This window comes from Lynx canadensis, chromosome A3 (assembly GCF_007474595.2).
Source record: "Lynx canadensis isolate LIC74 chromosome A3, mLynCan4.pri.v2, whole genome shotgun sequence".
Taxonomy (NCBI): Eukaryota; Metazoa; Chordata; class Mammalia; order Carnivora; family Felidae; genus Lynx; species Lynx canadensis.
Genome location: NC_044305.1, coordinates 138630014 through 138642167, shown reverse-complemented (window position 1 = coordinate 138642167; position 12154 = coordinate 138630014). Strand labels below are relative to the sequence as shown.

Sequence of the window (12154 nt, the reverse complement as noted above, 5' to 3'; positions counted from 1 at the left end):
TACAGCGGCGTTCCCGATGTCTGCTGGCCAGGACCCTTCTTGGCGGCCACCGTCCCACCACGCTGTGTCCCACCTGTGAGGCCTGTGGCTCCTTTAGCCACCTGTCCTTGGAGAGAACTCTGTCGGCACCCACCTCGCCTGTCCCCACCCCTGGGCCCCGGCCGGGAGGGGGTGAATCGAGAAGACACGAGGAGGGGCCTGTGCCCATATGTGGCCCCACCAGGACGGAGTCTCTGTTCCTGACCCCATGCCGAGTAGCTGCTCTCCACGTGACGGGCCAGGTCTGCGTGAGCAGGGACCGGAAGCATCCATGAGACCGAGAGCGCACGACCCGCGGTTGAGGCCTCTACTCCAGGACTGCCGTCTGGCGGACCCTTCCCCGGATGGCGCCTCTGCCTCCCGCCCTCTTAGCTCAGCTGCTCTCTGGAGAAGCACACGGCACCGCTGGGCCCGCTCCCCTCCAGCCTGTCCTGCCCACCTGCTCTCCGGGGAGCACAGACTCTCCACTCACAAGCCATTGCGCTGGCCGAGGGGCTCACAAAGCGGTTCGGGCGCATCCCTGAATCGTTATGCATTATTTACGAATGGAATTTCTTCCAAGATGCTCATTTCCCTGCTCTCGCTCCCTGGAGTTTTAGGAAATGCATCCACTTGTACGTGAAGCGTATCCCTGGCGATGTTAAATATAGCATTAGGTAATATTCACAGCCCGGAGAGTGGCTACTAAATTACAATGAGTGGATCTTTCAAAGTCGGTTGAATCATACAAATGGAGTGCAGCGCTCTCCCTTAGCGGGAAAGGGAAGGTGCGTTTATCTTGAGGATCCACTCTAAGCCCACAAGGGCTCGATGGAGACTGCCGGGGCCCAGGCACGCCTGTCCGAGTCAGGCTCCACACAGTCTCCAGGGCGCGTCCGGCTCTCCCCCCAGCCCGCCCGCCCGGGCCCCGCATCCCTGGCTGCCGCGCTCTCTTCGGGCCAAGGCCGTGGGGCAGAAACGGCCAGGTGGCCGCAGCGCCTGGCTCTCAGACGGCACGCTGGCCCAGGGCCTGGAGGGGGCTCCGAGCAGCCCTGAGTCCCTGGACCCCACCCGTGAGTGCAACACGATGCCCGGAGATGGCTCTGGCGGGGTCCCAATCCGGGACGGGGCTGAGCCTGGCGAGGCCGCCTGGTCTGCCCTGACCCCTTCCCAACCAGGCCTGCTTCTTTGATTCTGCCGTGGGAGGAGAGCCGGATGCAGGACGGCACTGTCCCCAGTTGGGAGTCGTCCTCCACGGCCACAGGGAGGCCTGGGGAGCGAAGGTCATGGCGGCACCACGGGGGCATGGCTGGGGCTGCTGGGGGGACAGCCCTCCTCCCCAGCTCCTGGGAAATGCCGGGACCACGTCATGGTCACAGGCAGGGCTGAAGTCTGTGAGGTGGGACGCCAGGCTGTGGCCTCGCGTCCGCCGAAGTCTGTCCGGCCGGGACCGAGACGTTCCCGGGCCGCCCCCCACCCGGGAGAGGGGAGGAGGACAGATTTGTGAGGCAGCTTCTGGCACTTGGGGTCTTCGGGGCGCGGCTTTTGTCACCACCCAAGATTTTTCAGATTCGTACCCGCTCCTGCTAGATGCTTCTACCCAGAAGAAGTCTCCTTCCTCCGTTACCTGCAGACTCCCTCTGACCAGGTGCCTGCCTTGTGTATACACAGACCTGTTCCTTGGGCAGCGGCTGTCCATCTCAGGGAGCATCAGAATCCCAGACCGCGGGGCCCCCTCCGCAGCGTCTCATCCAGCGGGTCTGGAGTGGGGCCCAAGCACGTGCTGGCTTCCCAGAAGGTTTCCAGGTGGCACTGATGTTCCAGGTCACGGAACCCTGCTTTGAGAACCCTTGCCTTAGGGGCACTGACCCCGCCTCCAGCTCCAGGGGTGGGCCCGACAGTCAGGAGGGCGATCAGGGAGGGCTCGCAGGTGGCTGGAGACCCAGCTGGAGCACTGGAACAGAGGGTGGTGTTGGCAGCTTCTCGGAAAGTTCCCCCTTGTGTTTCCGCGAGGTCCTAGAAGTGACCCGTCCGGTGTCTTCTGTCCCGTGACTCGGGAGAGCTTTGCAGCAGAGGGGCCGGTGATGGGGCAGAAGCCCCTGAGGGAGGGGGGCTCTTTGTTTCCAGTTCACGTGAGATGGTTAATTCTGCATTTTGTAAGCCCGTCGGACGAGGGTTTTCCATTTACTGCAGCTGGCGACATACTTAGTCACACAGAAACTTTTCACACAAAAGCACTAAAATCTCACTGAGCGAAAGCGTTACCGCTAAGTGCGCACTTCCTCCCTCCGTCTCTCGCTAATTCAGGCAGGAAGAGGGTACGGTTTCAATCGGGTCTTGGGGTCTGATGTTTGACACACCGTTTTCTCTTCGGGACACAAGATCAGAGAACGAGGAGAAGGGAGTCCTCACGGGGTCCTCAGGGTGTGGGTACAGGTGAGCGCAGTGTGACCGCTCTCCAACACGGATTTAAGGAACGGGCACACAGTGGGGCTCACCAGGCGGTTCCCCCAAAACCGTTCATTGTGAAACAGATTCCGGGCGCTGGGAGCCCTTCCTGGAATCCTCACCCGTGTGCACGCTGAAATCTGGTGGGGGGTTCCCCACCCGGAGATCCCCTCTCCCCCCGCCTGCAAGCTCTCATGTGGGGACGTGCACCTTGCAGCGGGAGGACCCTGGCCCCTCCCGTCCCAGGGGGAAGAGTTGTCAGCACTGTGGGTCCCACAGCGGCTCAGCACCCCCGACCTCAGGAACCCTCCTGTCCGCGCATCCCACGGAGAAAGCAGCTGCCGTAATCCCGGTGCACGTGGTGGCGGTCAGAACCGAACTTGGGGAGAACCCGAGATGATGCCTGTTGTTCCCACCAATTGCTGAGGAGTAAACACTCTGTTGACGTTTCAAAGCCATGTTTATATATTCTCATCATTGGTCAAGAAATGAGAGCCAGGTTATAAATGCTACGTCTAGACTTGACCAATCCAGACTGTGAATGCCACCGAGTGTCCGCGGGTATGCTTACGGACGTTCGTAACTGCCCGAAAATGCCCAAGTTCCTTCTCTGTGAATGTGGAATTATTTGAAACATATATAGAATTTCGTCAACATCGAAAGTGTGCCCCAAATGCGTTACGTGTTTTGTTTTCCAGATTTAAATGCACCGAATCAGTCACGCTGAGCTCTAAGATACATAATGAAACAGGCAACGGCCAGAGACCTGGCCATCTGGGCAGACGTACTACAGGCAGCAGGCAGATTGCTTTTCCAGGATAATGGCCAGGGAGCTTTGTATTTCTTTATTTATTTTTTCAAATAAAGGATGTATTGTGACAATAAAGGTTAAGTGTCGTCTCGGTCTGAAAGGACTGTGCCTGCGTTTCGTCTGTCTGCACACATGTGACTAATGATAAGCTGTGAGCGGCGAGTCCGGGAACCCTCCTGCTTTGATTCTACTCCATACAAATGAGTCCCCAGATCTCCAAATTTCTGCCCCCTGTACCGTCGTGCAAGCTACCAAATTGATATTAAAACATATGTGCCCTGACTTCTGGTTTATAATGCCAGTGACGAACGGTAAAAAGGAGAGGCGTGCCATAGGGTTCACGGATGGGGTGATGGCGTGCACAATGACGGCTCATGAAGAACGAGGGGGGAGTTCTTGACTCTTGCGGGTTCGTGAAGTAAAACACCGATAGCCTGGCTGAGTGGCTTCGTGCACAGAATTTTTCATGAGCGTCCCACGGCGTGCCCTGCTGTATGGCATCCATACATTAATTAGAGCATTCAGCAAACACTGCAGTGTGCCCCATGCACCCGAGTGAATCTTCATTTTTCACATGCAGGCCCTTACTAATTAAAATCAGCTTTGCAATTAAACGTGGAAAATTGTGTTAAACTTTCAAGCGTAGTTAGAAAAAAATGCAATTATGCTGGGGTGTTTTATTTTAATGCAAATGAAATTTCTATCAGTGTGAAATGGGTAAAAGGGACGTGCAGGGATCCCTGTTTCTGCTTCCTCCCTGTTTCTTGCTCCTCTTCTCGTTCTTTCTTTCTTTCTTTCTTCTTCTTCTTCTTCTTCTTTTTTTTTTTTTTTTGATTATAGATGCTCTTCTCTGTTGCACATTGCAATGCTCCACTCCACTATCTCTCGCCAGTACCTGGCTCTGTTCCAAGGCTTTTAGTGAGTGCTCTCTGCCAAGGCATGAATAATACAGCCCCCAGGCTGTTGGCAGAATCCAAATGAGGCATGCGTACATCAGGAAGCAAGCCCTCGACTTCAGCTCCAGAACAAGCTCCAGTGAAGACAGGCAATTATTCACCCGCGGCTGCCGCCATGGCAATCACACTGGCGGGTGCAGAGGTATACGAGATGGGAAAAAAATCTGAATGCGGAATGTGCACAACAAGCCAGAGAGAATCCAATAATTTTCTAATGAAAAAGGAAAGCTACCATTTGGAGCTTTTAATTTTAAATTTTCAAGATCAATTGACTTGACTCAGAATTTTCTAAGTTGGGGAGGATTGAAATATGATACTGATACCCATCACCTAGCTTTTGGGTGCTTGTTGAGTGGGCGAGACTCTGAAGGTAGATTTCAGGTCAAATATTCCATCAGAACCTTATGCCCAACAAACACATACTTTTAGAAACTGAAGTGAGGGGTAAATATAAATGAAATCCACTAAATTTCAGAAAGAAATCTGGAGAGGTCACACAACAGATGAGTGAGGAATGAATCCAAGTTAGGGGTTTCCTCTGTCTCTCTGTCTCTCTCACTAGAGGCTCATACAACAATCGCTATTCAGAAAGAATCCAACAATTCCAAATGTTCCAGGATGTACATAACTATTACAGAAAAGGCTACGATTCAAATTCCTCTACACTGGTTAGTATTAATCTGTAATAGATATTGATATATTTTTTATCATTCCTATTTCTAATTGGCATTGGTGAAATTTCTAAAAACTTTAAGAATAGTAAACTGACCACAATTTTGGCAATAAATTTAGCTTACAGAGATATACCCCTTTCTAAACATTATTTTGCTTTAACACAAACAATATTTCATATCAACAGGGGGAGAAAAAACATGCATTGTGAATATAAGGCAGCAGAGTTTTCAATCTTCATTAAATGTTCGTAAGTAGATTTTTTGCAGAAATGCTTTGACATTTGGCATTTTGCTCCTATCTTAGTATCCGTTCTTGCAAAGCTCTGGATTAATAACCACATCTCTCCGTCGTGTGGCTGAGCGGCCACAATGATTTTACATAAGAAGTCATATGTGAGGCTTCTTGTCACCATGTCCCCACCCTTCCTCGAGATGTCCATCTTTGGCCGGGGGGACGTGCAGCCTGAGGCGCCCCCGCCAGCTCCGGGGTCAGGCTCAGCAGCCACGGACACCCTGCGCGGTGGTGTTGCTCCCTCCGCGGGCCTTGGCGACGTCTGCACACTTCCCACCTGGCCTGGCCCCTTCTCCGCCAACACATTCACGGGCCGGCAACTCCCTGAATTCCAAGGGTGTGGCTTCCACACATTCCGTTTTCTCTGCCACCTTCCCACCGCAGAGATAGCTGTGGACACGTGGGAAACCAGTGGTTTTTCACCCATGGGCGTCTGACATGCTTACACTCTGGGAAAGGAGGTGATGCGGAGGAGAGCAGAGGGGGCTCAGGAAGCTCCTGTCCCTGAACTTGGGCATCTAAGACTTTGGAAAACCCACTTAAGATAGATAGTTTTGGGGCACTTGGGTGGCTCAGTCGGTTGAGCGTCTGACTTCGGCTCAGGGAATGATCTCACAGCTTGTGAGTTTGAGCCCCGCATCGGGCTCTGTGCTGACGGCTCGGAGCCTGGAGCCTGCTTCGGATTCTGTGTCTCCCTCTCTCTCTGCCCCTCCCCTGCTCATGCTCTGTCTCTCTCAAAGATGAATAAACATTGAAAAAGAAGTGAGTTTTCCCATCTACAGAGAAGCCCTGTAGTTGGACCCATGTTTGAGATACACAAGGGTCTCTAGCTGCCTGTAAGTATCGCTAAGAAAAGTCGTATGCACTCAGGGAGGCAGAATTCACTGAGCCACGTGTGAGGCTGTGTGACAGTGAGTCCAAAGGAAGAGGTCAGCTCACTGCATACAGAAGAGGCTATGTTAGTGCCCTGGTTCATAACAGGAGACTTATTTCTGCCCTGATTGCCAAGTCCGTAGTGTTTTTGTCACACTTGTATGGTGGTAACACGAAACCTCAGGTGGGAAAAACAGAAGTCAGACTCATGTGTCCAGATACTGACGATGCTTCTGAAGAGAAACGTTTCTGATGTTGATTAGCTTCATGAGGGGCCTGGTCCTTATTCTGTCTTCCAGGGCACAGAGTGTTGACTGAGCCTGGATCCCTGCTGGTCACTGGATGGCAATTCAGATGTGTTTACCTCCGGCACGAAGGGACTGATGTACCACTTGCACCAGGTAGTGGAACTCTGTCTTTCTTTTTTCCCATTTTTGCTTCGGCTGTCCAAAGACTCAGAACAAAACGCAACGCTCTGCTCAAACCCCTGATACATCCTGGGTTTCTGGTAAAAGTATGCTCCTGTTTCCCTCACGTGCTTCCTAATTTACATCTTTGATCCAACTTTTAATTGTGCAGAGTTGCACGCGTGTTTACCAGCGACTTCAGACTGTTTATGACCCGTGAACATAAACAAATGCCCGTGGGGGCACCTGGGGGCTCAGGTGGTTGAGCGTCTGACTGAAGCTCAGGTCAAGATCTCACAGTTCATGAGATCAAGCCCCATGTCAGGCTGTGCACTGACAGCACAGAGCCGGCTTGGGACTCTCTCTCTCCCTCTCTCTCGCTCTTTGCCCTCCCCTTCCCCTCAAAATAAAGAAATACACTTAAAAGAAAATAAAAACATACCCATGAACAGACTGTCTTTTGTTCAAGCACAGTATAGATTTCCCACACCTGCCTCGAATTACCTTCTGCGTGTTCAAATAAATAGATGTGTCCACATACTAAAGTACCTTTTTACTTGACTACGAACTGACATGATATACGAATAAAATGAAATTATATCCCTAATAAAATGAAAATACATTCCCTGAATATCATGTTGCTAAAATACCAAAAGGGTGGGCAATTTCATCAAAACCAAGACCCAGGCTGCCACTCTTGTCACACTGGAAGAGGCTGGGTCTCATTGGGGATGGAACAGCAGAGAAGTCAAGGCCACACCTGTGCTGTGGGTACGGAGGTCAGGGCCACACCTGGGCTGTGGGGTGCGTGCAGACACTTATGTACATAAATAGCTGTCAGAGGGGAGATACTTCGGTAGCAGGGAATCTTTTAAAGCCAGAAATAATTTAATATGTTACAGATTTGAAATAGAGCCAGTCACAAGATATTAATGTATACATGAGTCTCATCTACTACGAGAAGCACCTTTTCGGTTTAAGTAGTTCAAATGTCATCCCTTAGTTAAAAATTGCCGATAATATATAATCACTAGGGAAATGAAAATCAAAACTACAATGAGATATCACCTCACACCTGTCAGAAATGGCTAAAATCAACCACGCAAGAAACAAGTGCTGGCGAGGAGGTGGGGAAAGAACCCTCGTGCGCTGTTGGCAGGAACGCAAACTGGTGCAGCAGCACCGGAGACCAGGGTGGAGGCTCCTCAGAAAACTGAAAACAGACAGTGGTTTCACTACTAGGCATTTACCCAGAGGGAACGAAAACACTAATTTGAGAAGCTCTATGCACCCCTATGTTTATTGCAACATTAGCTATAATCACCAAGATATGGAAGCAGCCCGAGTGTCTCTTGGTAGGTGAGTGGAGAAAAACCACGTCGTATGTGTATATATATGTAGGAATATTATTCAGCCATAAAAAGAAGGTATTATGCTAAGTAAAATAAGTCGGAGAAAGGCAAATACATATGGGGAATCTAAAAAAAAAGCCAAAGAAACACACAAAAAGCAGAATCGGACCTCTACGTACAGAGGACGAACTGGTGGCTGCCAGAGGGATGGAGGTGGGGAAGGAGGACGACGGGTGAAGGGAAGGAGGAGACACAGGTTCTGGTCACGGAATGAGTGAGTCACGGGGATGAGAGGCAGAGCACAGGGAGCACGGTCGGCGATACTGTGACGGTGTCGTACGGGGACAGATGATGACTACACTTGTGATGGTCACAGCCCAACGTATAGAGCTGTCAGATTATTGTGCTGCACGCCTGATGCTGATGTAACATTGTGTGTCTACCATCGTAGAGAATTATTGACAACATATAGACATTAAAAATAAAATGGACAGCCCTGACAGTCTTGTCGAGAAGCGGCTTATGTGGTCACATGAGTTCTCAATGGTGATTAATTCTACATAACAAAGTCTGTAAGTATCTCATTCAAAAACTGAGGAAATCGAAGTCCTAAATGTTCAGTAATCTGTCCAACGCCCCTCGCTGACTCGTGGCGCCGTGGTGCTGGAGGAAAGTCCTTCGTCCGCCGCCACCACATTAACTATTTCTACCAAAATGTTAGAAATTTTAACAATTACGTAGACTATGACTTGTGATAAAAATTATGACATTATTTTAAATTCAATTAGAAATGGGTTGAAAAATTGTCTAAAATTGGATGTTTCCGTGGCCCTTCTCTAAAGTGCCGGCCCCATCACTCCTGGAAGATTCCCATGCTCTGTGCTCACACCCGCATCGTGTCCCAGAGGAAAATGCAGGCTGGCGGTCTTGAGGCCACCCCCAAGCTAAGCGCCGAAGTTCTGTGCACGCGGGGAAAGAGACCTCACAGGCAGGTGTGCACGCCCATGTCACGTGGGGACGCGGACACACCGCTTGATGTGCCTTGGGTAAGAATGTGTTTCAGAGGATTCTTTGGAAACGTCATGGGTTTTCCTGAAAAACCGTGGTGATGAATTGTCTAGCTAGCATCTAATTCAAACTTTCTAGCCAAATGTAATCACTCCTTCCGGTAACAGTATGATAAATTTTAACTATTGACTAATCAAGAGAGGAATAAGGGAAAACCTTGATTTCATTCGTGGCTTGCTAACTTGTTTTTCATTGAAAACATAAGCAATGTGGTTTTAAAAACCTTTAGATTAAGAATTTACAAAATAAATTCTTATAAAATAAAATAACATACTTTAAGTAAACTAATTATTTAACTTACATACTCAGTAATTTACTATAATATACAATAACGATAATAATATGATAAATTGAATTTAGGTTTTAAATCGCCAGATTCCCTTAGAAACGACCTGTCGTTCCTTTGGTATGTAGAGAAGTCTGATAACCATTTCATCATGGATGCTTGTTAAAAATTCCCCATCTCCTTAGATGCTAGCATGGGGGTTTGGGGAGTAATTTGTAATTTTCCCCTTGATTTTACTGAAGGACAATCAAAACAATTGCTTGATTTCACCCATAAATTAATGTTCAGCTGAAGAGGAAATGAAACGTAGGGCAGCGCAGGCAGGGTCACCCTGAGGTGTTTCAGGCACACCTGGTTGAGGGTCTGAGCTTTCATTACGTGGGCTTCCTTCTTGATGGTTTGTTAGGATGAACGACCTTAGTCCTCGCAACCTAATTTGTGAAAAATTAGCTAAAAATTTATTCTAGCCTGTAAACATCTCCAACTCCTCACGACCGAAATCTTCCCTTGAAAGGTATTAATAGCACAGGGAAGAAATTCCTTATGCAAAAGTAAATCTAAAGATTGATCTCTTCATGACTCTCAGCCCTAGATGTGCAATACAATTCTGCCGTGATGCGTTTTTAGCGATAATTATCTAGCCACCTGATCTCCTGGATGTTCACACCCAGTGCCGTTACGGACCTAAACTCCAGTGTTTGCAAGAATAATATAATCGTTTAAGCCCCAAAGTCTCATTAGTGTGATCTGTCCTGGACGTTAATCTCCTGCCGGGACCTCCCCCAGCAGCTGCCCAGGTGCCCACCTGGGCTTCCTTTCCCAGGACAGATAAATTATGGAAGCTGAGCTCCTCCAGAAGGATCAGGAAGGTCACACTTTAATTTACCATCCGTGACTTGCCACCCCGCAGCTACCAGAATGAGCACGTGGGCACGGACAAATAAGCCGTCCCAGTGAGGCAGAGGGAGGCTCTTAGCAGGTGCCCTGTGTGTGTGGGAAAATGAGTTTAAGGCTGGTCTTAATTTGTGTCATCTTATGTATTATCGTGAATTCTGCCCACCCTCTGAGACCCTGTCCGGGAAACCAAAGGCTGAATTCACAGCAGAGGAGTGGAGGAAAAGACAGCACTCACTCTTTTCCAGGAATACCCCCCACTCATTTTCTTCCTTGGGTCTGGGTCCCTCAACAAGCCACTGTAGACCGTATATAGTGAAAAAGGCGGCCGTTACCTTCTGTGTCTTGCGTATTTGCCACTGACGTGACCGCTGCCATCACAGCCCGGCGTGGGACAACTGCAACGGGAAAGAGGTAATTACATGGGGGCTTCGCTGCAGGCGGGTGGGACCGAGCGCTTGGTGGCATCGGGGGAGGGGCACACAGAGGGACGGAGAGGAGGCAAATCTGGAAGGAGGGAACAATTAGGGCTGCTTTTTCTTAGCAGGTCTCAGGGAGTTGCCTCCATCAGTGCAGCAGGGTAGGAGCAAGCCGCCGACAGACCGGGGGCGGGAGGGGAGCGGTGTGCCCATTAAAAGGCATGGGTTCTCTACACGGCTTCTGGGGATACATCGTGTGCACGGAGTACTAACCTGAAGGGCTCCTGTATGGCTGGTTCCACGGGAACTGCAGAGAGATGGGAAACAGAGATTTATCATCGATCACACGCGCCCTCTCCCACAGAAAGCTATCGAGAGGGTGGTGTCAGAGCAGGTCTGAGTGACCCTCGCACCCTGCTCTGTAGGACGAAGGGGACCCTGAACGGGGCCTCTGGGGGCTTGGAGAAGCGCGGACCTACCTCGAACCCCTTTGGACCGTGTCCGATGGCGCTTCTCCTCGGCGTCCACCTCCATCTGTGGATAGACGAGCAGGCGGTCAGTTTGGTCAGCAGTGCATATGGCCAAACACGGGCATCTTAGTGGCTATGGGGCAACCCTCTGGGAGGCCGACATGGGGGGAAAGCACCAGGCAATCTAACTGTGTCACTTAACAAAGCAAAGCGGACCTTGACCTTGCGGGGGACGCAAGGTCAGCGGGAGGCCCCACCCTCTGTAACGGGGTGGGGGGGCTTTGATGAAGCTTCAGCACAGCCTCTTTGCCCTTTTCAAAGACCGATTGGGAGACCTCGGTGTGAGTTCCGAGTCGCACTTTGTAGCCAGCACCTGAGAGGTAGCCCTTATGTTTGCAGGAAGGTTCATACGTGTAGGCTGGAATCTCCTCGGAACCCAGAGTTGAATCCGATCACACAGTTAAGGGGGGCGGGCAGGTGTGGCAGGACATGTCTAAGCCAGGGGCTGATGCCGTGTCATCTAGTTCCGGGTATAATCACCGTCCACACTGCTCCAAATCATTAGGATGCTTTCCAGAGACGAGGCCCTTTGCTCATGGTAACCAGCCCGTTTCACAGGTCACAGACTACCGAGCATTTTTGTGTGTTACCGTGTCTGATCCTCACAATTTTCTAGGAAAGGTATCTTTACATCTGTTTTGTAGATGGGACTTGCCCAAGACCGTCTAACTAGGAGTTTTGGTTCAGGGCCCTGAATCCAAGCCACCTGTCTCTACACATCTTTTTTTTTTTTTTTTTTAATGTTTATTCATTTATTTTTGAGAGGGAGAGAGAGAGAGAGAGAGAGAGAGAGAGAGAACACGAGCCAGGGAGGAGCAGAGAGAGAGGGAGACAAGACTCTGAAGCAGCTCCAGGCTCTGAGCTGTCAGCACAGAGCCCGACACGGGGCTTGAACCCACGGACCGCGAGATCATGACCCAAGCTGAAGTCAGATGCTTAACCGACTGAGCCACCCAGGTGCCCCTACACATCATTTTTAAGCCAAGGGACCAGTGCTGGAGGGACGGATGTGTGCTAGTGTATTGGTACACCCAGTATTTCCACATGTCTGGATAATTTATACATGCAAAGTCGCATAGTAGGAGAATTTCACTCAACAGGACAGGGGGGCTGATGGGAGGAGAGC

General features: G+C 50.3%; 1 protein-coding gene across 2 annotated transcripts in view; it reads right to left on the bottom strand.

Annotated features, from left to right (window-relative positions):
* The window catches only part of MYT1L (myelin transcription factor 1 like), a 197139-nt gene that overhangs the window by 134840 nt on the left and 50145 nt on the right, over positions 1–12154 (bottom strand). For both annotated transcript variants that reach the window (XM_030311735.1, XM_030311737.1), the window contains exons 3-5: positions 10978–11032; positions 10772–10805; positions 10415–10477 (exon numbers count right to left, since the gene is read on the bottom strand). In XM_030311735.1, the coding sequence (XP_030167595.1) occupies positions 10415–10477; positions 10772–10805; positions 10978–11032 (152 nt within the window). The remainder of the gene's footprint in view (positions 1–10414; positions 10478–10771; positions 10806–10977; positions 11033–12154) is intronic.